At 40.9% G+C, this 25,089-nt stretch overlaps 1 protein-coding gene across 1 annotated transcript; it reads left to right on the top strand.

The window, feature by feature from the left end:
• On the top strand, positions 1-25,010 carry LOC134750911 (sodium/hydrogen exchanger 10-like). Its single transcript, XM_063686152.1, has 22 exons — positions 1-1,208; positions 1,538-1,763; positions 2,525-2,684; positions 3,224-3,398; positions 4,648-4,880; positions 5,386-5,507; positions 5,940-6,057; positions 7,053-7,131; positions 7,811-7,911; positions 12,833-12,966; positions 15,552-15,655; positions 15,775-15,886; positions 17,377-17,552; positions 18,055-18,173; positions 18,686-18,830; positions 18,988-19,091; positions 19,808-19,955; positions 21,365-21,539; positions 22,222-22,301; positions 22,391-22,430; positions 22,517-22,582; positions 24,086-25,010. Exons 1-22 carry the CDS (start codon positions 135-137, stop codon positions 24,091-24,093), a joined length of 3,699 nt encoding a protein of 1,232 aa, XP_063542222.1. The 5' UTR covers positions 1-134; the 3' UTR covers positions 24,094-25,010.
• The last annotated feature ends 79 nt before the right edge of the window (positions 25,011-25,089 follow it).

The following is a 25,089-nucleotide window of genomic DNA, read 5'->3' as shown; positions in this document are numbered from 1 at the left end:
TACAATTAAGTGCCGCGCAAAATGTAACCCAAAATGAAACACTTGTAAGCGAACCGGCGCCAGCCTACCCCATTGCTACATCTTTCTTATTCATCTTCGCTATTTTGCTTTTCGGCGTATTGATAAGAGCGCTCATGTTATGGACAAGTATGTGTTTACCTTATAGGGTCGTCATGTTTGCTATCGGCGCTTTACTCGGCTATTTAGCACACCGATACCCCAAGTTTAAACCTATAGTATCCGTCTGTTTCATAGATGTTGACTATATACTATTAACATTCTTACCTATTATACTTTTTAATATATCGTATTCGGTTGACGCGCATTCTATTTGGAAAAGTTTTCCTCAGATCGTCCTAGTGTCTGTCCCGGGTGTGTTGTTAACGAGCACAATGGCCGCTTTCATGGCCTTTTTTGTTATTGAAGTGAATTGGTCTTTTGGTACAGCTATGCTTTTTGGAGTCATATGTTCTCCTATATATCCAATGGAGGTCGTGCGACTTTTGAAAGAAGCGTCTAGATGCAAATTCATAAGCGTTTTGCTACTTGGGGAAGGGGTTATAGGCGATGCTACAGTGATGATATTTTACACAGTTATATTTGGGTATTTAGCTCAAGCGTTGAGTAGTCCAGCTCAAATTTCGCTTATGTTGCTTCGTTTCGCTGGGGGTGGTATTTTACTAGGCATAGTGATGGGACACGTCGTCGGCACTCTAGTATCTTTGACGTATTACGACATGCTCTGCGCTGTCACCGTTACATGCGCGGGCGCGTATTTAACGTACTATCTCGGTGAGAAGTTTCTATATGTCTCCGGGTTACTGGGTACAGTTATAGCTGGAGTGCTTATAAGTAATCGCAAAGCCACGATAGCGGGCGATGTCGAGCAGATAGTGACAAATTTCTGGATTATTATGTCGCACGCAGCGAATACATTAATTTTTACAATGATTGGTGTCGTTATATTTGAAACTATGGCCGCTTCTTTAACTTTGCGTGAGATTTCGCTAGTGTTTGTGACGTATACGACGGTGTATGTGTCGAGGATGTTGTCGTACGCGATTATGACGCCTGTTTTGAGGTGTTTGGGGTTCGGGATGACATGGCAGCAGAGCCTGGCGTGTGTGTGGGGCGGGCTGAGGGGCCCCTTGTCACTGTGCCTCGCCCTGCTTGTGAGGGAGACACCCGAGGTCGCTGAAGTTGGAAATGTAAGTATCAATATTCTACTATATATATTGTATGTTTACATTACAGATCGGATTATTGAAAGTTTTCCGTCTCAATTATTTAATTTAACCATGATGGTGCCCATGCCATGTCATCGGACATGGTACGTACGCATGCAGGGGTAGCAACTAGCAACCGCCAGGGTGTAAAGACTATTGAGACTATGGAGAGGATTATTGGGGTCAACATTAACCTTTTCGACGCCGTGTCAAACACAAATGCCGCCGTCTAATAACCCAAACTTGCCGTAGAGGATCTATTAAATATCAGACAATAGTACCTATTTTTTATTTAATATTTATTTCTCCAGGTAATGATCATCCAAACCACGGGCCTGGTTATCCTATCGCTGATCATCAACGCCACCACCATGCAAAAGGTCCTAAAAGTCCTGGGCCTGTCCCAGATATCCTTGGCCAAGAAAGCCAACATGACGAACTGCGTCAAACGGATCATGATGACGAGGGATCGGTGCATTTCGATGCTAAAAATGGATAAGTTTTTAGCTGATGCTAACTGGGATTTGGTGCAAGAAAGTAAGTTTAATTAAACTTTTTTTTTCTATTCAAATACCTGTTTATCTACTTCATCTACTGAAAAGCTTGCCTAGAAAACTTTAATGGCGTTATTTATAAACGTCTTATTAGCCGTGAATAATCGTTTTCCTTGTCCTTAAATTGACATATGTAATTTATAGAAAAAGAAAAAAAAACAGATGTTTACTAAGTTGTATGAAGAAGCCCCCTTTTGCCCTATTGTTTTGAGGGAACTAACGAGGAACAAGCCGCATATGTTGAATTAGTTATTTCTATGCCTATGGGAATTTACAAAAGTTTGTATTTTCTGATCATAATAAATAATACCTATATACATTGTAAAACTACGGGAAACTTTCAATAGTAGGTACGATGCAGCGCACTGCAGACTGCACATCTAGTCGTAAATGTTTGTTGAATTAATTACAAATCGTACGCTAGATGGCACTGTTCCGTGTATAACACAATGGGGTTGACCGGTCGAAGTATTTTAAAGATGGCGCCAGCATAGCTTGCCCTGTCAATCCCTAGAATTGTGTCTAATTCTTGTATTTTTTAATTTTATGACCTGGATGCCCTGTAAGCAAAATCTCATAGATCAAAACTAGAGAAAGGGGGCCTTTGACAGTTGCCAATGGTTGCCAACCCCATACAGGGCACACTATATATTTATATTTATATAAACTTTTCTTGCAATCATAACCACTCTTGCTCTTGAGTTGTAACCAGTTTAAGCTTTAACCTCGCTGTTTATTACACAGGCACGACAATAAAGCACCCATACCAGACACAGATTGTCTCTGGTCGCGAAGAGGAGAGTGACGACGAAACGTACATGGGCTATCGGTACACCACGTGCCCGGACTGCGAGAGGGAGATACCTAATGAGCCTACAAAGAAAGAGTTCGCCGAGATGATGAGGTATATCTAGTATTTATAGTTACCTATCTATCAATCAATCACACTTTACAGTAAGGTACATTGGGGTAAATCTATAAAACCAGAAACACTTTATATTTTAGCAAAACTAACGGTAAGTACTGCAACGCTTGCAAAGATATCTTGCTTTCTGTTGCTACAATAGAAATTGCTTCTAGTTTAGTAGGTATTTGCCATTTTCAAAGTTACAGTTACAGTTCAAAGTGCCACACGGGCTGAAATCAAGTATCGGAATCTATGTATGGTCTCTCTAAATATTGTTGTTTTTTTTTCATACGACGGTGGTTATCAAAAGTAATCAGCTTATAGCCCGCCTGACTAACTGCATCAGATTCAAAGGGAAAATCCATTTGGCTGGCCACAACAATACAAAACTCAATTATATTCACCATAATAGGCCACCTCCGCTGCAGTTTTAGCCACTTTTATCCTGTATACAAATGTAGGCTTTTTTTAAAATTCGGGAATAGAAAAATTAGGAAATACAAATAAGACCCATTTACCTATATTGTCTATTACAGAGAAGCTAACCAGCGGGTGCTAAAGTCTCTAAAGATCTCGTTCTGGCGTCAGTACGAATACGGGAAGATCAGTAAAGACAGCGTAAGAATATTGGTGCAGGCGGTGGAGGTGGCAGCGGACTCTGATGACGGCTGGATCAACCTGGACCAGCTCGGGACGTTGTGGAAACCGAAGGTGAGATATATTCCTATTTGTCCCCGTCCACGACCGCCACCATTAATCAGCTACGTACAGTATTCTCAGACAGGACTTCATCTGACTTTAAAGCTTGGGGGCGCCGCATTGAGGTTGCGTTGTTTAATCGCAGACCTATGGCTAATTGGCCACCTTCGGGCTCTCTCTTCAACGCATCTCGGTCTATGGCAATATTAGGTCCATATTTCCGAAAGACGTCAACGTCGTGCCGCCATCTCCTTCGAGGTCTGCCGTGACGCCGCACTGTTTGAAAGAGTACTGTTGGCACGTGGGTGGAGATCGAAGGAGTCAGTCAGGAGTCGGAGAGAGAAACAGCGTATGTATCGAATGGTGTCTATTGGTAAAGTGAACGAGTACATATTTAGGGTTCCGTACCCAAAGGGTAAAAACGGGACCCTATTACTAAGACTCCGTTGTCCGTCTGTCCGTCCGTCCGTCTGTCCGTCTGTCTGTCTGTCACCAGGCTGTATCTAATAAACCGTGATAGCTAAGCAGTTGAAATTTTCACAGATGATGTATTTCTGTTGCCGCTATAACAACAAATACTAAAAAGTACGGAACCGTCGGTGGGCGAGTCCGACTCGCACTTGCCCGGTTTTTCTTATTGTTATTACTATCTTAAAACCTAGATATTGATTAAACCGCCACCTATGGGCCTTCTCTTGAACTACGTACCCTAGTAGGTGCGTAGAATCAAAGATAGATATAACTCCGTAATAGATGGATACAGTCTAAGGAAAAAACGTGCCTCGAAAATCAAGAAAATTTGATTCTCATTCAGAGGGCGCTACTAGCTTTGGCCTACTGTCGTATAGATGGCGTTGACGGTTTCGTTTGTTATTTAACAATTTTAACGCATATCAGTGAAAGAACATGGGTCAAAATCATAAAAATAATTAATGCAAATAAAAAAAATCGTTTATCCATATTTAAATACATTTTATCGTATTTTTATAAATCTTCATTTTTAGTTTAAAGTGTGTCGATAGATGGCAGTGAATTTACTGTGGTTACAAAATTTACTATGACAGTACCATTCTAGTATAAGTTACTCTATGGTAGAATATAAGTCATCGAGGGTTCAATACAGAGTAGAGGGGTGTCCCATAGATGGCGCTAACTTGTTTTAACACGAGTTAAAAAGTACACTATGTTTTGGAAGTTGAAAGAGTACTTGTAGGCATCTAAAATGTTTTTTTGTTAAAAAAATGACATTGAATGTTTGAAGGCTCACGCAGTGTGGCTCCGCCGCCGCCTGGTGCGCATGATCACGCCGGAAGTGGCCAACGCGCGCATCCCGCGCGCGCCGTGGCGTCAGCGCTGCCACCGCCTCGTGACCAACGTCCGCTTCGACATCTTCATTTACGTCATGATTCTTTGCAACACGCCCGTCATACTGAGCGAGGTCGCCATGACGGGGCCGCGTATTGAACTCCTCAACACGATCAAGGGGCTCAATGTGTACGTTACTTATCACTTTTTATCCTTTTTACGTAGATCCCGTCTTTTTCTAACTGTATTAATTAAAGAGGGACGGGTAGTCTATCTCGCGGCGAGATACTGTCGCGCCAATTATGTGCTAACCCGGCAGACATTTCTATTGAATTAAGCTTTAGTTGGTTGCCACTGACACTCATAAAAATACTGTCTAGCAGCTAGAGTTAGTTTGACCAAGACTGCTGCGATTTTGATAACCCGAACGTTTTGGTGACCGAAGAGCTAGCGCACAACACAATATCAGCATTGCGATACAAGATACAACGTTGAAATGCCGCCAAAATCCTTGGCACAATGCCTCAAGGGCCTATTTTAGATTTAGGCTAGCTATTAATCTAATCTAGTATTGGTGCGAAAAAAAAAAACACAATTTTGGCGACAGAACCGCATAGCTCCGTTGGATCGACTGCTCTTGTGTTATTACATTACATTATTTTATTACATGTTAAAACAATTTGTCTCGTTCCAGGTTTTTCTTTGGCATCTACTTATTCGAGATGGTGATTAAGATGTGCGCCTTCGGAGTGCGAGGCTACTTGACCTCGCACTGGAACAAGCTAGACTTCTTCATCGTTGTCATGGCAACAGGAGGTTTGTCCCATTTATTATCACCATGGAACATAGACATAGTATATACAAGTAGTTATAGACATGAAACCGAGCGACCAGGGGTAATAGAAAGACATATTCATGTATTGACAGTTTCATGTGCAGCATAGTCCTTTTTCTCTGTCACTCTATTTCGGTATTTCGCCATCTTTCTCTATCAAAGAGTGTCAGGCCCTTGCAATGGATAACTACGGACGAACCGCGAAAAGAAAACAATGAAAAGTCGGTAGAGTTAGACCAAGCTAACTATCAGCGATCGATAAAAATTACTTATTGAAAAGTTGACATATATTACGTCGTAAAGACGGGCAGTACAAAGGCCAGTTGGTGCGCAAATCGCGTATGTGCGCATGTTCGCTCGGCATTATATGAACTAGGGCCTATCTTTAAAAATCTTATTGCAAACCGTTCCAGATTTCATCCTGGACATGTTGGACACCATCATAAAGGACTTCAACAAGTACACGTCAAAGTCCAGTATCCTGACCGCGACTAAGCTGCTGCGGATGCTGCGATTCCTACGGCTATGCAAGTTAGCCAGGTACTTACAGTCGAGTTCATAAATGTCTATAAGTCGGCGGCCGATCGTAATATCCGCCAGATCATGAAATTCCTAGGCATATCGTGAAAGATGGAAATCATTGTCTCGTTCCCTGAGTCGACTATTTCTGGATTAATCGATCATCATAATTTTAGAGTACTTCTAATAGACATACAAGCTTCAAATTTTTTATACAATTTGTGTATAACCTATATAGCATAGAAAAATTTCAAACTACCGCATTTACAGTTCAGTTTTCTTGATACACAAACCGCATTGGCTACCAAGTACCCACAGATATCAACATGAATTGTTGCAGTAAGAAATCAGTGTAAAATTCAGCTGAACGGTGTGGCTTGCGGCGTAACAATTTAACTCGTAAAAAGCGGCGCTATCTTTGATAATTGCAAGCGTTCGTAAAATGAAATGAAGCCTTACTTGAAGACTACTGTATGAGATAATTCACGAAAAGACAAGTTGTACTTTTTGTTACCGTATAAATAAGATCAGTCTCAGGAGACGCTAGAAACCAGTAGACGGGCATCACTATTTAAGAGTCCGCAGCAAGTTCGGCCGAATTTCACCTTTCCATACAAACGGAGTTTCGTTTTCATTTTAAAACTATGTCTTGGATTGTAATGAAATTTTGAACATACAATGACATGAGGTATATCTATATCCGTACGAGTAATTAGTTTATAAAGCAAACGAAATAGAGCAAATCCAAGTTTTGTGTGAAAAACTTAAATTCGCTGTATTTTTTTAACTGTGTTATCTGAGGCTACATAAACTAATTACAGGCATAGATATACCTTATCCTATTGTAAGTACAAAGTTTCAGAGCAATCTAGCCAGTTGTACGTTGTACCTCAAATGTTTGTGTCAATTTATACTCGTATCATTTCTACTCAAAAATCACGAGCTTCTCCAATTTTTACTGAAAAAATGTACCCAGGAATCAGTAGTAATGAGCTTATATTTTTCAGAGTGACTGTTCCGAAAATCATGGGCTACATGGATCGCATGATCGATAAACAGCTGGCGTTTGGTTATGACGTTGGAAAGGTTCGTATTAATCTTGTTGATCTGGTTGACAGCCGTCGAATATTATGAACCTTCAAGAAAAGAACGTACTCCTATTTTAAATTCCGGCAATGCACTTACAACCCCCCTGGTGTTGCGGGTGTTCTTGGGCGACGGCAATCGCTTACCATCGGGCGATTCGTCTGCCATATCATAAGAAAACTGAAGATGTAGTCCCACAAAAATTAACGCTTGAAACTAGGGAAGAAATCAAATTATTTTGTTACGTATTTTGTTTTGTGTTTCTGACATCTTCACGCCGTATGTTGCGTCGTTTATTCCTTTAAGCCCACTTTAAGCTCCATTTAGACGGACTAAGAAAATGCATGCGATTTAGGCCGCTTCCCCACTTGGCGGCGCGGAGTCGCGGGCGCGCCACACAGGAAGAAATACTGCGCACTGCACCGACACCGGTACCGATACCGATACCGATACCGATACCGATACCGATACCGATACCGATACCGCGCCGCCAAGTGGGGAAGCGGCCTTTGGTGGATCGACTAAATTCCTTGCACTCCGTCTGTTAGCAATCTATTGAATGCATGCAAGTTCTTGAACAAATGAACGGTCTAAATGGGGCTTTACATCCCACATAGCAAATATGGAACGTTGTCAATTTAATCTTGCGTTAAAATATTGACAGTTTACTTAAACGCAGGGTTTCGTGACAGCGGAGCAAGAGGTGTGCAACCTGCTTCCACAGTTGGTTGACAACAGGACGATACAAGAGGCTCTTACCGCCAGGCTAGAGGAAGATAGGTAAATTGGATACTTTTAAACTACTTTAAAGAGGAAATTTATAAAATTCTAATTCACCTGAATTCGCTCTGGAGATTTTTTCCTTGAAAGTTACTCTTCATACCCTTGATACCCTTTACAGCCGAGGGAAATCTTCAAATGTTATATGCACACAGTATATAATTTGTGAAGTGGAACTGCTGATGGAGAAAATATTGAATATTGGATGATGGATTTTTTAAACTATTTTGTGGGTATTAGGAACGAGACACATGGGTTCATGATAAAGCGGTAAGGGGTTAACCTTTCGTATGCGCATGTCAAAAACTTGCCATATAAATAGCAATCGTGACGACTCCATGTTTAAGTTAAATATACGTATATGGAGCAGATCTGCTCCTAAGCATACGAAAGGTTAAAGTGCTAATTTAATATCAAGGATAGGAAGGATAGTTTTATGTTGTCGCGTAATTAATGTAATGATTTTATGTTATTAATCTCATAATTCTCATGATAGATAAATATTGCTTATTTTATTCATTATATTAAGGTAGAGTTAGATTAAAAACAATATATGGGAGACCATATAAAAATTCAAAAATGCACGTTTTCCCAGATATAAGACCGATAGATCGATTTTTCGTCCCCGAAAACCCTCATATAGCAAATTTGATCGAAATCGTTAGAGCCGTTTACGAGATCCCCGAAATAAAGAAATATATACATATATGTATATATAATAATTGCTCGTTTAAATAAGATAAATGTGAATTAAGTTCAACATCTATACATATAATAAAGCGGAAGAGGGTCGAAAGTCTGTACATGGAAGATATTTGAAAAAAAGTTGGCTGGGGATACTTAGAATCGATAACAGAACACGTTCCAACAGTTTTTAGAATTTTTGTCTGTTTGTCTGTTTATCTGTTTGTCTGTTTATCTGTTTGTCTGTTTATTTGACCGCGCATCTCGTGAAAACGGCTGAACGGATTTTGATGCAAACTTTACTAATCTGTCGAAAAAATCCACGGCCAGGTTATAGGCTATAAAAATTTGAGAAATTTCACCCCTAACGGGGTTAAAAAGGGGATGAAAATTTGTATAGGGTTCAAGATTTATTTTAAGCTAGCAATTTGAAACTTCGTAAAAAGATATATTATTGAAATACAAGAAAACTAATTTCAGCGTTTTTGAAAATTCATCCCCTAAGGTGGTGAAAAAAAGGTTGAAAGTTTGTATGGAGATTCCACGCGGGCGGAGCCGCGGGCACAGCTAGTTAAGAATATGCGTCGTTGCGACTTCGCCGGCAAAAGAAGTGATGTGCCAAGTTCTAGTTCACTTGGGCTGTAATTAAAGTTCAGGATTTGACTTGCCTAGTTTTTACGTACAGGCTAAGATATTATATTTGTATTAGGGATGTACCGACTAGTCGCCGTCTAGATGGGAAAGCCGACTATCCGGCCTCATTTGTAGTCGGCGATTAGTCGGGCATAAAGGAATAAATAACCAATACTTACCATATGATTTATACCTATTTCACCCAAAAACCTATTTAGGGTTCATAGAAAACTTTATTATTCGCACATTTAGAACGAAACTGACTTAATGCAAAATCTCAACTTTTTGGGAAATCGCAAAATAAGATTTGATGTTGAATCATTTTTGTATTAGTGTAAGTATATCTCCTAAATTAATTAAATAAATTGCCCTTTTATTATTGAAAAAAATTATTCAAAGATTAAGCTTGATACAATTTTTGTCCATATTTGTAAAATCGTAGTTTAAAATTACTATTTTCAGAAACTAATAGTTTTGACCGAACTGCTTTATTATCGGTTGACTTAATACGAATTGGATCAGTTTCGTTTTACGTTGATAGTTCAATTTTGACTTCAGATTCGTATTAAGGGGCCTCCCGGGCCCTCAGATATGAAATTTCGTCAAGATCGGGCCAAAAATAAATAAATTCAAGATGGCGACCGTTTCGTTCAATTTCTACTTCAGATTCATGTTAAGGGACCTCTCGGATCCTCAGATATCGATTTTCATCAAGATCGGGTCGAATATAAAAAAAATCAAGATGGCGACCGTTCCGTTCAATTTTTACTTCGAATTTGTGTTAAGGAGCCTCTCGGATCCTCAGATATTGATTTTCATCAAGATCGGGTCAAAAATTAAGAAATCAAGATGGCGACCGTTTTGTTCAATTTTGACTTCAGAATCTTGTTAAGGGGCCTCGCGGGTCCTCAGATATCGATTTTCATTAAGATCGGGTCAAAAATAAATAAATTCAAGATGGCGACCGTTTTGTTCAATTTCCACTTCAGAATCGTATTAAGGGACCTCTCGGATCCTCAGATATCGATTTTCATCAAGATCGGGTCGAATATAAAGAAAATCAAGATGGCGACCGTTCCGTTAAATTTTTACTTCGAATTCGTGTTAAGGGGCCTCTCGGATCCTCAGATATTGATTTTCATCAAGATCGGGTCAAAAATTAAGAAATCAAGATGGCGACCGTTTTGTTCAATTTTGACTTCAGAATCGTGTTAAGGGGCCTCTCGGGTCCACAGATATCGATTTTCATCCAGATCGTGTTAAAAAAAAATCAAGTTGGCGACCATTTTGTTCAATTTTGACATCAGAATCGTGTTAAGGGGCTTCTCGGGTCCTCAGATATCGATTTTCATCAAGTTCGGGTCAAAAATAAAGAATATCAAGATGGTGACCGTTCCGTTCAATTTTGACTTCAGGGCTATACCCGCGAAAATCGAAGTTCGCAAATTGCAGGCATTTTTCTCTGTCACTCTAATTTCGCCTTCATTAGAGTAAAAGAGAAAGATTCCCGCAATCTGCGAATTTCTGTTTTCGCGGTAGCCCCTCAGATTCCGTGTCAAACATAGACAGAGAGAATCATACTATCTTTGTCTTACACTAGTACTAGCACCCAAAACAAAGGGATGAGTATATTTTTTTTTGTTCTTATTTACTGACAGTTTCGTTTGACCAACTATAATTATTCTTTAAAAAAAAAACTAATGGCTATATTTAATTTAAGTATCACTTCTATAGACACAGCTAGCATAAGTACAGAATTCAAAAATAGCCTTCAGTAAATTTTCGAATTTGGAATGTTCTACATCGCGCTATCGAAATTTTTCCTGTCGCGTATATATACTACTAGGGAGGATGGTCGGGGAGGTGGGTTCTGGTCTCCGGCCGCGGGCCGCTGGCATACAAAAGGCTCGCACGCTCTTGTACAGACTTAAAGAGCGCCTGCGGCGCCCGTCACTAACAGATCGGGCGAAGCCCGACATTCTGCGCGCTTCGCGCGCACCTACATACAGGGCGCCCGCGGCGCCCGTCACTCTAACAGGTCGGGCGAAGTCGGGCGAAGCCCGACATTCTGCGCGCTTCGCGCGCACCTACATCCAGGGCGCCCGCGGCGCCCGTCACTCTAACAGGTCGGGCGAAGCCCGACATTCTGCGCGCTTCGCGCGCACCTACATCCAGGGCGCCCGCGGCCCCCGTCACTCTTAACAGGTCGGGCGAAGCCCGACATTCTGCGCGCTTCGCGCGCACCTACATCCAGGGCGCCCGCGGCGCCCGTCACTCTAACAGGTCGGGCGAAGCCCGACATTCTGCGCGCTTCGCGCGCACCTACATCCAGGGCGCCCGCGGCCCCCGTCACTCTTAACAGGTCGGGCGAAGCCCGACATTCTGCGCGCTTCGCGCGCACCTACATCCAGGGCGCCCGCGGCGCCCGTCACTCTAACAGGTCGGGCGAAGCCCGACATTCTGCGCGCTTCGCGCGCACCTACATCCAGGGCGCCCGCGGCCCCCGTCACTCTTAACAGGTCGGGCGAAGCCCGACATTCTGCGCGCTTCGCGCGCACCTACATCCAGGGCGCCCGCGGCGCCCGTCACTCTAACAGGTCGGGCGAAGCCCGACATTCTGCGCGCTTCGCGCGCACCTACATCCAGGGCGCCCGCGGCGCCCGTTATTCTGCGCGCTTCGCGCGCACCTACATCCAGGGCGCCCGCGGCGCCCGTCACTCTAACAGGTCTAAAGTGATAACAAATGAACCAAAATTGAGTTACGCAGGAGGTCCACATGGTTCGTGTAGTATACGAGTAACACACGGCCACTGCGTCGCCAGTACTCTTCTTTTGAACTTGGCTTGACACGCTGCCGCATCCAAACACACAACCCTTTTTTTTTTTTTTTTCAGGAGGGAAAAATGCATTCCGCATACCACCCGGGTGCGGGGGGTGACCCGAGTGGTTATGTGGGACTCCCGTCTAGGCTAATGAGGCCCACGGTGTACCCACTAAAAAACCCCCCATATGCCGCCTCACCGCCCTATTGGTGGGGTTACGGGAACGCTTTCGTACTCATCCGCGACCCCACCGGCGGCAGCCGCCCACGAGCGCGGCTCCTTCCGCGAATGCCCGAAGGCCCTTCACGCTAGGCGCGCCAGATGGTAGGACGCGCCTTCCTCCTCGGCTTCCATTCTGTATTGTAGCGGACCCCCCCGAGCCCGCCACAAAGAAGCCACGGGCGCTAGGAATTTCCCCGGCGCCCGGCGACAGATCAGGTCTATGGTTCTGCCGCAAAACCACAACTCGGCTGCAGAGGACAGGGAGAACGGCACATACCGACACTCCTCTTACTCGACGGTCCACCTTCGGCGCATCACAAGCGGGCTAAACCAGCCCACTTGGAGCGTCCTCCTCGGGCCAGCCCGCGACCCAAACAGGCCGGCCCTGGTTGCCGCTTCGCTTCACCGTGGGTGACCAAGCCACGGTTACTAAGCCCCTCCACCACGACAAGGTGAGCAACCCGCGGGGGGAAACAACCCCTATAAAACAGCCAAGGGCAAGGTTAGAGCTAGTACCGGATAATCTCCAATATTATTTCACTTACTGTTTATATTTCTAGGTTGAAAGTGACCCGCCAACTCGGGTTGCTGCAGCGCGACCGACCCTGGACGGCCATCACCGTGAAAACCCGACAGGCCACCACGTCCACTCTTAACAACATGCTTATTGATGCTGCGCAGTTGAAGGAAGAAGGTATTTTGGGTCTTAACCTAATCGGGCATTTTTCTGTAAAGTGATACACTCGATTTTTTTTAAGGGTAGTAAATTTAATGTTATTTCTACTCAGAATCATGAGCCAACCTCGTAGGAGAAAGAAAATGTCCCAAAAGTGTCATACATTTTACGTACTCTCTATTCGGTTACTGTCGTACAAAGTGTTTGAAAAATGGTAACGAAATGGAAAAATAAAACTTGGGACGCTTTTATTTCTCATACTAGGATCGAAAGAGCTCGTGATTCTCAGAAGGAAAACATTAAATTTACCTACCTTAGAAAAAAGGCGAGTGTATTTCTTTACAAAAAAATGCCCAATCATAATATTTTTGTCATTGTTACACATGTCAGGCGCGATTGGACACGATATTTATTATTATTAGTGATGTACCGACTATTGATTTGGCCGACTAGCTGGCTAGCCGACTAATCGGCGCTCCGATGGCCGATTAGTCGGCCGACTAGTCGGCTAGTCGGCCAAATTCATAAATCATTATTTCTCTGTAAAGTTTACATTCAGATGGTCACTGCAGCAGCTATGTCTAAGTTAGGATGCATTTGTAAAACAATTTTCTTGTTCCTTTCGTCGTTTTAGCTTTTTGCGCGTAATTTTAATGCATTTTATTTCACATTTTAAGCAATTAAATGACAATTTAACCAAGAAAAATGTTCATGTGAACATGTGCATATGCATATGCTACAAGATATTACGGCATCAAAATTAAATATTCGAATAAAAAATATTTCCTTCAAATTCAAGCTTTATGCATAAATAAGCCAATTGCCATTTGAGCATTTTGAGCAAAATAGACTTTCCTTAAGAGACCCGCGCGCCTCAAATAATAAAAATTACATAGGCACTGTAATAAAACGTTTGTAATTGCAACCAACTATATACATAATATTGAATGGACTGCGACGACATACATACTTGTTTCATATTTCGGCAATACCTCTTTTTTGTGAGTCACATCACATTGTTTATTTGTAACATTTTATCTTTTATTTAATATTTTACTTCATAAGTTGTTATTTTTGCTGTTTCGATTTTAAGTTGAAGATCTTTTCGTGAAAGCATTTTGTTTTATCTATTTGTATAAAGTACTGTGTCTTTTTCTTTAAGAAACAAACAAATCTATCTATTTACTCCCTACACATGAATTTAATATAATAATATGAATAACAATATTAACTGTGTCCAAACCAAATTAACATTGAATATAATTAATTAGTGCATGTATCTCATTAAGTGAAATGTAAATTTCTTTTGAGATCAATAAAAATCTTTAACCACATATTCGTATGCACCCTTAACAGGTATAAAGTATAATTAATTTCATTGAATAAAATGGAAATTTTATCAAATGTATTTGCTGTTTATTTAGTTTGTCCTGTTTTTCTGTAACTAATAAAAGGCCGACTAATCGGCCATTTTGGCCGACTAGTCGCCGACTAATCGCCGACTACAAATGTGGCCGGATAGTCGGCTTTCCCGACTAGTCGGCGACTAGTCGGTACATCCCTAATTATTATATATATTTTTATTCATTAAATATATATACAGCAAACTTTTCACTATTTCTAATTATACATTTTAATTTAGGCCAGCGTTTAAAGACATAGTGTGCAGTAACAGCCCAAAAAGACCGGGGCCTGTGTTAGGGTTAGTTATAGTTACAATATATGTGACACAATTTTAGAGAGCGATCGGATTTTGGATGAACAAATTTTATTGTCTTTATAACTGACTCATTACAAAAAAACTCACTTCATCAAATGGTGTTTTCGATTTAATTTCGAATGTAAATAATCGACTTAGTATAAACGATATCAAAATTAACAGCGTACTTCAGAAAACCAAGCAATTGTAAGGTTTACCGCAGAGCACAGTAATGAACCACGCACAACGAAGTAGAATAACTAAGTAAACAGTTGTTATTTCTATAAGCAAATTATTACAATTCCCATAATAATGAAAGGACCTTTACTTTAAATGACCAATCTCAGGTCGTGAGGTAGAGAGGTGGTCAGGTTCACGCGTGGGATGGTACCTTGTCTATTATTGGACTGGTAATCTATCGTTCATAGAGATATAATTGATAATGTTGGACCTTCAAGACAGCGAAACGACTTTTTACTACTGTGTTTTGCGGTAAACCTTAACAATTGGGTATTTGACTGTATTTAAAATAAATTATTTTACACCATTCATGAAATAAAGCATCAGAAGATTAATAGAGAAACGTAGACAGCAGTTATTTTTAGACACAATTTCTATTTTAAAACCCGTATAAAACTATAAAGAGTTGGTATTTTGATTGTGACGTCACAAGCTAGTGTTTCATATAAATTCCATAGTATCAAAACCGTTTTGACAGTTCGAAAAAAGAAACTGATTTGACTAGTAGTCAAATACCCTATTGCTATGGTTTCTTAAGTAGGTAACTTAAAATATAAAAATAGAAAACGAAACACCATCCATCCATCCATAGTTCATAGTTCCACACTTACTCAGCGTCTACATAGTCTAATCCAGTTGTGTCATGCTGTGTTCTGTATTCTAGGGTTTCTGGATGAAGTGGAATACCGTTTGCTAGTGATGGCTATTCAGGAGAAGGTGCAGTATGTTCGGCATAAAGCCAGTCTTGTCGCCCCATCATCCCCAGAGGTAATTCTCTTGAAGAGGTATCAGTAAAAACATACAAAAGAAAAGAAACAATTGATTAAATGTAGAGGGAGACAATAGGCGTACCTTATTGTTGTATCTACCTGTGTATTATTTTTCAGACCCAGTTGCGAGCCATTTCCTGGCTACAGGGGAACGAGAGAGTGGCCGATTATTTTATAGAAAACTCCGAAATAATCAACTACAATATTAATGAGATTCTTATTTCTAGAGGTTAGTTTACACCACTTTAGTTCTGAGTTGACTCTGATGAGATATTGACAACAACGGTTAGGTTGCCAAACCAGACCGCGCTTGCGAAGCAACTTACAAAGCGCTGGTTAACCGAAACAAGAAACTCGATATTTCGTTATCTGACATCTCTGTCACTCTTGCATATTCGAGCGATAAAGAAAATTTCGGATTCGCGGTTCCCGATAATCCCGATAGGTCCTCTGTAAACCACCGCCTTGATGCATTAATGTCATATTTTATTATCTCTGAAAACTTGTCAAAACTTGTAAAAGGCACAGTTTGTATAAGTTACTCTATGGTTTAGTAAACGGGCTAGTGCTGCACTCTGGTGGCAGAATATTGCAGTAATATCCCCTATTATCAGAGCGATTTATTAATGTTAATATTATTCCATAATACATTATACAGATCAAATTTAATACTAAGAATTTCACTAAAAAATTGTCAAATATAAAAAAGTTGTCTAGAATGTTTCTAGAATAAAATCTAAATGTAAAAAAAAACAACAAAAGAAGTACATACATTGGAATATCCATTTCCTCATCATTAATCAAATATACCTAATTAATAATTAATCATTTCGAATCATAATTAATACCTCGTTGTTTTATCTTGTGTAGTATAATAAGCTTTAGAAATAAGTTTACGCTTTACATAATTCTTAAATTTATTAATTGATTAGTCAGTAATATGGTTTGGAAGTTTATTATAACATCTTACACAATTACCCATGAATGATTTTTAAAATTTTATGGAGCCGAGTGAAGGGCACTGCGAGCTTATGTTTATTTCTAGTTTTTATGTCACAATTTTTCCTAAAATTGACGATATTTTTATGTACCTACATACATATTCATATTCTTTATTTGTATTAATCATATAAAACATTATCATCATTATCATTTATTTGTATTAATCATCTATACATATAATAAAGCGGAAGAGGGTCGAAAGTCTGTTTATGGAAGATATTTGAAAAAAAGTTGGCTGAGGATACTTAGAATCGATAACAGAACACGTTCCAACAGTTTTTAGAATTTTTGTCTGTTTATCTGTTTGTCTGTTTATTTGACCGCGCATCATGTGAAAACGGCTGAACGGATTTTGATGCAAACTTTACTAATCTGTCGAAAAAATCCACGGCCAGGTTATAGGCTATAAAAATTTGAGAAATTTCACCCCTAACGGGGTTAAAAAGGGGATGAAAATTTGTATGGGGTTCAAGATTTATTTTAAGCTAGCAATTTGAAACTTCGTAAAAAGATATATTATTGAAATACAAGAAAACTAATTTCAGCGTTTTTGAAAATTCATCCCCTAAGGTGGTGAAAAAAAGGTTGAAAGTTTGTATGGAGATTCCACGCGGGCGGAGCCGCGGGCACAGCTAGTACAGAATATTCTCATAAATGTATTGAGAGTGCACATTAAGGACTAAGATAAGGAGGAGAGATTAATTCTGTTTATTATAGGCGACGAGCCCAAAGGCCTCTACATCCTGGTATCCGGCCTCCTGGAGGCCTCCTACATACCCCCGGACGATGACATCGACGAGGCCATACCTAACTACGAGTTTCTGACTGATTTGAAGTTTGGGGAGCCGAGTAAGGACTATATTGTTTCTGGGAATGCCGTTGGAGTACTTGGGGTAAGCATATATTTTAATACGTTCACTGTCTCTGTCCTCATACAAAATGATATGTCAAAGTCACACGTCCAAGTGAGCTTTCAATTTGAAGTTGTGACCCCAAGGCGGAAGCACGGGCTCCTGAAAAAAAGCTTCATGACCCCACATTGGGGGTTGGGGACACCCGGGGAACGTGTTAATAACCTACCTACTAAATAATCCTGTAACCTTTTTACGGCGAAGCTGAACGCGATGTTCAACGATTAGTCTCAAAGACAATACAATAAAACCGCAACACAATGCTATCTGGTTGCATTACCCTGACTCACTGAATGAAGGCGGAATGGGGTTGGCCGGTCGCAATAATTAGTAGATGGCGCCAGCATAGCTTGCCCTGTTAATCCCTAGAATTGTGTCAAAATTTTGTATAGGGCCCAATACATTCCATGAATCTTCTCTTTCCGAACAGACTACTAATTACGAAGGTTTAAGAAACATTTCTAGCATAATACCTAACTAACAGGTTCTGACCAACCGGCCATATAGCTACACGGTGCGCTGCGACTCAGCCGTGCAAGCGTACTACATCACGCTGTCCGTCGTCAGGGAGGCCTTCAATCTCGCACCCCATCCTATTATGGGGTAACTAATACTACTTGTACATCATGGGTGCCAATAACCCCCCAACTGGCCATGCAGCTACACAGTGTGCTGCGACTCAGCCGTGCAAGCGTACTACATCACGCGTCGCTGTCCGTCGTCACCGAACCCGATTATGGGGTAACCATTTTAAAAATCTTAAAAGTAAAATAAAGTCTATCACGATACAATGTGGACCCCCACAAACTGACTTAAGTGGTAGACCTTATTGTATTCATTAACATATATCTAAAGACGGGCCTTACGGGCACTAAGAATGGTGTTAGTTCAGCGGTGTCACTCACGAATTCGATCCAATCGCGAACTAGTTGCGACCAATCGCGCGCGTGATGCGAACTCATCAACCAATCGCGTTGTGGCTCTAGACTGCACAATTGGCTCGAATTCGTGTGCGTGACACCGCTGTACTGGCACCATTCTTAGTGCCCGTAAGGCCCGTCTTTAGATATAGGCCTATATCAATGACTGTATTGTATTGACTGCTTATTCTCTAGTTTAGAAGCAGCGATGTGGCGTGAGATCGGCATCAAACTCTCCATGATGGTGCTGCCGACGGTCCCCGCGTACCACAACTGGTCCGTGGAGAAGATCAGCATGCGGTTAGAGCACGCCTTCGTACCCTGCCTCAAGGTCATCAAAGTAAGTCTGAGTTACTGTTCTAATCCGGTCCATCACATAGCCAGTTTACAACTAATCTCTAGATCGGCATCAAGTGCTATTACCACAACAGATAAACACATACTTTTAATATTTTTATTAATATATTTGTTGAGAAGTTAGGGCTTGTGGGTTATAGGTGTTCGTGGTGAATGAGCTGATGGAGGACATAGTGCTGCTCGACGGCATCTGCCAGGACGCGGCCACCAGGGAGGTGTTCCAACCTCCTTGCTACATCCCAAGGTTATTTATATATTTACTTTTTCAATATTCTTACTTCCTATGGCGCTTCACCCCTTTGAGGGTGTTGGCCTCCTCTACAATGCTTTTCCACTTGCTCCGTTCCTTTGCCTCCTTCCTCCAATTTGGGTATTTTCCCATTTTTCGAAGATCCTCTTCCACGCAGTCTATCCGCCGTTTGGCTATTTCAATACTTTAAAAGACGCTGCACCTACTTAATCTTTCTGGTTTAACCCATTGGTTGACTGGCAGAGAATGCCTCATGTATTGTGAAATAAAGATTAAATAAATATTCGAATTAACGCTTAATAACATTCGCTGAATAACGAACTCGTAGATTTTTACAGGTTTTTATTTAGTTTCTTCAGCTCCGCTTTCTGTAATAAAATCATGCAAACTAAAGTATGCCCATTTCCCATTATTTGATTTAGCTGAAATTATAAATTGGGTTACTTGGGTGACAATGCATTATTATCATATTATTGGTACCATCGAGATAATCTGTTGGACACTGGAGGTGGACATAGGAACTGTGATAAAACAACACAACCTCATTGTACTTATTAAAATTCTCTCGATCAGTATTAGTTGACTGCTGAGAGAAAAGTACCTACAGTCAGCGACGAAAGCTTCTATCATAAATGAAGTTATTGACAAAAAGCTTCAACGTTCCCTTGGTGAAAACTTATTGTCTTAAGTTTCCCCTCTGGATTTCACAGGACGGTCCATCGCCTGATATTTCCGAAGTCGTCCCAGCTGGTGGTGAGCAGCGCATGTCCAGAAACCAAACTGCTGCTGGTTCCCGCTAAGGATACTGATGAGCTGGAGATCATGGAGGACGAGCTGGATGACATGCAGTGCGAGCTGGTCAGTCATATTGGCTTCATTATGGATACCTATCGCTAAAACAACAATATTTGTTAATTTTTATATCAAGCAGAAACGTTTGTGAACGATGTTATCAAGCTCCTGTTTAGGGCCTCCCTAAGGCTCATACATGGCGGAAATATTCGTTGCATTGGGTAAGATCTTGGTAGCTCAGATGGAAGAGCACCGGGCAAGCCATCCGGATTCCGGTGGTCGTGGGTTCAAGTCCTACCCAAGACAGTGAACTTTCCACTTTTAATTTGTTTCTAAGCTTAACAATATTTGTGACGTTTTCAACCAAAAGGTACCACATTGTCGCTTGATGATAAGGTTGATTTCTAATTGAAGCTATATGGAAATAGCGCCTTACTGACAAGCGACAATAAGTACCCTTTTGGTTGAAAATGGCACATTTAAGTATATTTTGTAGATCGAAACTGACTTACATGGAAAGTAGGTTTATGGTGTAGTGTTTGCTAAACATGTCAAGGCGTCTGCCTTATTGATTGATCGAGCTCGGGGTATCATTAGGTACCCGCCCTATACTATATTCCTCATCTTTGCCTTTTGCTTAAAAATACATTGACAAAATTCCGCATCGTTCTTGCCGCTTCGGCAATTCTAGGGGGCCTAGCGCTACCTGTTTCCCTATCAATCTTCCATATTAGTGCGATAGAGAAACAGCCGGCCTAGCCAGGGTGACGATCGCTTGCGCTTCGCCATCGAATCGCTTTGTGTCTCTCTATTACTCTTCCATATTAGTGCGATAGTGACAGTTGCGTTTCGTTCGCTACCGTAGCGTTAGCGATTGGCATGTTGTCTACTGGGCCTGATAGCGTTTCGTTATCGTAGCGCAAACGATTTTCATCTTAGCTAGGCCCCCTGATCGCTTTATCTACTAATAAGTTGCTGGTGCCAGTTGAGGACATGTGCTGCTGTTTCGCATGAAGGACGCGCGTACTGTCTACATGTATACATTCTTGCGGTGACCACGATCAAACATTTTGACACAATAACAGTACATATTTGTTCGTGAAATGATAGTAATTGTTATATAAGCTTGGCAAATTTGTTTCTTTGTTAAAGAATGACGTTTAGTTATTTTATGTTAAATTCTTAAATTTTCAAATTTTATTGTTTATTATTTTATTACTTTTCAAATTTTGTTGCATGCATGATGTTGTATTGATGTACTCATATTTTTCTTTTTTTCTTTTTCTCTGTTTCCTAGAACGATTGAAATGATATGTTATAATGTATTTTTACTCTAGTTCCCTTTAAGCATTTATGTTTTATTCCATTAGTGGAAACTGTTTTGGCTCATGTATTAGTCATAATATCTATATCCTGTATTATTGTAAGCTGTTTGTTTCCCAATAAAATAAAATAAATAAAATTATTGGTTTCAGATATCAAACGCGTCCTCCCGCTGCCTGTACCACAAGTCTGTTAGAAAGCTGTCGAACAACGACAGCCGGCAGAAGATCGGTGCGAGACGGAGACGCAAGCGCGGCGGCGGCGGCGGCGGCGGCGGCGGCGGCGTGCGGCGCGTCAACATCAGAGAGTCGGTGTGGAGCCGGCCGAGTCAGTTTATATCACATTTTTTGCTTTTATTTATTTATTTTAACTTACATAGAATAAAAAAACCGGCCAAGGACGAGTCGGACTCGCGCACGAAGGGTTTCGTACCATTATGCAAAAAAACGGCAAAAAAATCACGTTTGTCCTACTTAAATATTTATTTTATTCTGTTTTTAGTATTTGTTGATATAGCGGCAACAGAAAAACATCATCTGTAAAAAATTTAACTGTCTAGCTATCACGGTTCATGAGATACAGCCTGGTGACAGACAGACGGACAGCGGAGACTTAGTAACAGGGTCCCTTTTTTACCCTTTGGGTACGGAACCCTAAAAAGAGCCCAAAAATGGTAGTTTAAAGGCAGGCTTCTATGATTGATCGTGGATCAGACGTCTAATTATGGTATGTCAAGATATTATCGTTACGATAAAGCAGGTGACCTAAATGTATAAAATTGGACACAGACGGTTCGGTTGCTTTTTCCGATAAACGTTGACGTACTCGTAATAATTCGTCCTTTTGTTACGATCCACGGTAAACGACATGTCCGAAAAGTTGGTTTTCGTAGCCTAACGATATTTCAGCGTGTTTCAGAAAAACTGTACCTAATAAAATAGCAAAAAGTAGGTGCCTGCTACTACAATAATGTCGACTAAAGTTTGAATCTGTGTTGCATCTTTTACAGATGTCCCCTCTACGCATAACGCAAATGAAAAGGAACTTAAGGAAATCAGTTCTAAATACTTCAGGCCTGGCATGGACAGTGTAAGAATATTGAAATACTACATACTTACTTGCTACCAGTACAATATATACCTCATTCATTCATGATTTATATTATATATTATTTCCAGGTTCAGCCTGATAAACGCGAAATGTCCAGAGTCAAAATGTGTAAGTTTTTTTGCATGTCTCACTTAGTTAACTGTGCGCTAAGTTACGTGTAGAGATTATATAAGTACATGCATGTGTGTTTTCAGACGATCCTTTGGATAAAGCTCGTGAACGGGAAGTCTCCGATGTCGAGCTAGAAGTGAAGAGCACAGGTCTGTCAGATATTTAAAAAACCGGCCAAGTGCGAGTCGGACTTGCGCACAAAGCGGAACCCTTTTACGCAAAAAATCACGTTTTATTGTATACCCACTTAAATATTTATTTTATTCTGTTTTTAGTATTTTTTGTTATAGCGGCAACAGAAATACATCATCTGTGAAAACTTTAACTGTCTAGCTATTACGGTTCATGATATACAGCCTGGTGACAGACGGACAGCGGAGTCTTAGTAATAGGGTCCCGTTTTTACAACCCTTTGGCCGGCAAAGACGTCACTGCCGCGCCCGGCTACATCCCAATATCAACCTTCGTGCATTGCGACAAGGTTCACGAATCAAGATGAACTAATGAAAGGCATGGCGTTAGAATCTTAAAGCATGTCCAGGAATATATGATCACGCGCCATGTTGCGGAATTTCACTGGAACTATTTTTTTCATACTATACTGAACTGTCACCCTATACATGAGAACAACTGCGCCCTCTTGACAATGATCATATATTTCTGGTCAGGCTTTACATTTGTTTATTTCAATTAGGTACTTGTTAAAACTTGTTAAGGTAAAACCCTGCGAGCTAGAATTGAATCAGATGCCGATATCCGATTGAGCTAAAATTTAGGATAGGTAGGACATACTTAACTGTGATGACCAGGGCCTGACTTAGTTCTGACCGCCCTAGGCTGACTATTTATATCCGCCCCCCGCTTGTCTCAACTCAGAGCCGCCGCCGCGCCCCCTTGGTCCTTGCGCGCTAGGCTTTAGCCTTATTAGCCTGTGGGTAAATCAGGCCCTGGTGATGACGATACTGTGTTAATATGGTACCATTAAAGCTGGTCTGATAACAGAGACCGACGCGTCGGTTACTAGAACTTTGTACCTATGATCCTATGAAATAATAACAAAGTAACCTAACCTTTTTGAGTTTAGGGTCGTGAGCTACATCATTGGCTAGCTGAAATATTGTGTTTTTCGGAACAAATACAAGTGTACCGACAATATTAAAAGGGATATCAAAATTTGTCATCAATGGGGCTGGCCGGTTGAAATAATTAGCAGATGGCGCCAGCATAGCTTGCCCCTGCTTGCCCTGTCAATCCCTAGAACTGTGTCAAATTTTTGTTTTTTTATTGCCCTGGATGTCAGCCCTTAAGCCAAATCTCATAGACCTTTCTCACCTTTGATAGTTGCCAACCCCATTAATCATGCCTATATTGTAAAAGGAACAATCATACCTCTAGTTCATCTAGTATGATAAAAGGGCCCACAATTTAAAAATGGTTTATCTTTACTGTAGGCCTAATAGGACTGGAAGTATTTCGCCCGCGAGATAAACTACACGTCTTTTTCTGACTTTATTAAAGAGCGACGGGTAGTCTACCTCGCGGGCGAGATACTTTCGCGCCCTTCCTGTGCTAGGCCTACTGCAAAGACGGAGTTATATCTATCTTTGGCCTACTGGTAGGTATGACTAGTACATTTTTGCTCTCTTTTTCAGATATTTAACACAATGGACGTAAAATGTCGGTAAAGGATGTCAGCTTTCGTCGGATAGGCGATGCGAGCTGAAGCCAAGACTGCAGAAGAATTCCTAATTTATAGGCGTACGTTCTACCCTCTTATGTATAAAACTTACCAAACCTTTGTTAAATTTTGTCTCTTTCTAACAGACACAAGTGTCAAAATGATAGACAGGGACAAACGATTATCAACGTCTTGTTAGAGATGACAAATGTTTATGAATCTTACCCGTTTGACTCAGATGGATAGTGAGAAGTTAGTTGAAGGTTTAGTTCAGCTATGCGCGACTGTTTTTTATGCCCAGTAAGTAAAGGTCCATGTTTGAACTAGAATAAAATTAGTCTTAAACTACGTTACTTTGTACTAGAAAACCGTCGCGCAACTGATGTGATAGGGGCTGACTTTGATAGGACCAATACCCCACAAACACACTCCCTAGCAGCAAGACGAGGTGACGTGAGCGTAATACTATCAAACGCGCTCGCCTTTTCGTGTCATCCCTCTATCTGTTCAGTTTTGTGTGAGCGTACAATTTGACAGATGTTAACTGTCAAATAACAAGCACACAGTCATTAGGAAGTCATAGAACGACGCCCAGTGCAGATCAAGTTGTATGATTTTTTTTCTTCTTCTGTAAGTGTATAAGCAATGTCAGAACTTGAAAACTTGATATTTTCAAGTCTTGATTTCTGGCCATGTATATTTTATACCCTGTATTGATTATTATTTTCCTCTTTGCTCTGTTAAGTTATAACGGGCTTTCTATTCTAGGCCACACCAATCTAAGTAGTATTACAAATAGTTAAGATTCGAAAATCCGGTCCAATTTGAACTTTAAATCAGAATGCTAAAGTTGAAATTCTATTGACACAGTGTGGGTACGTGAACGAGAAATCGTAGGTACAGTCGCCTTCAGATATATCTGAGCGGCCGAGGTGTGTTAAGATATTTGTGAGCATCCTGGCCGCTCCGATATATCCG

Source organism: Cydia strobilella, chromosome 21 (assembly GCF_947568885.1).
Source record: "Cydia strobilella chromosome 21, ilCydStro3.1, whole genome shotgun sequence".
Lineage (NCBI taxonomy): Eukaryota > Metazoa > Arthropoda > Insecta > Lepidoptera > Tortricidae > Cydia > Cydia strobilella.
Note: the sequence above shows the minus strand (reverse complement) of the source record. Positions and strands in the feature narration are given on the sequence as shown.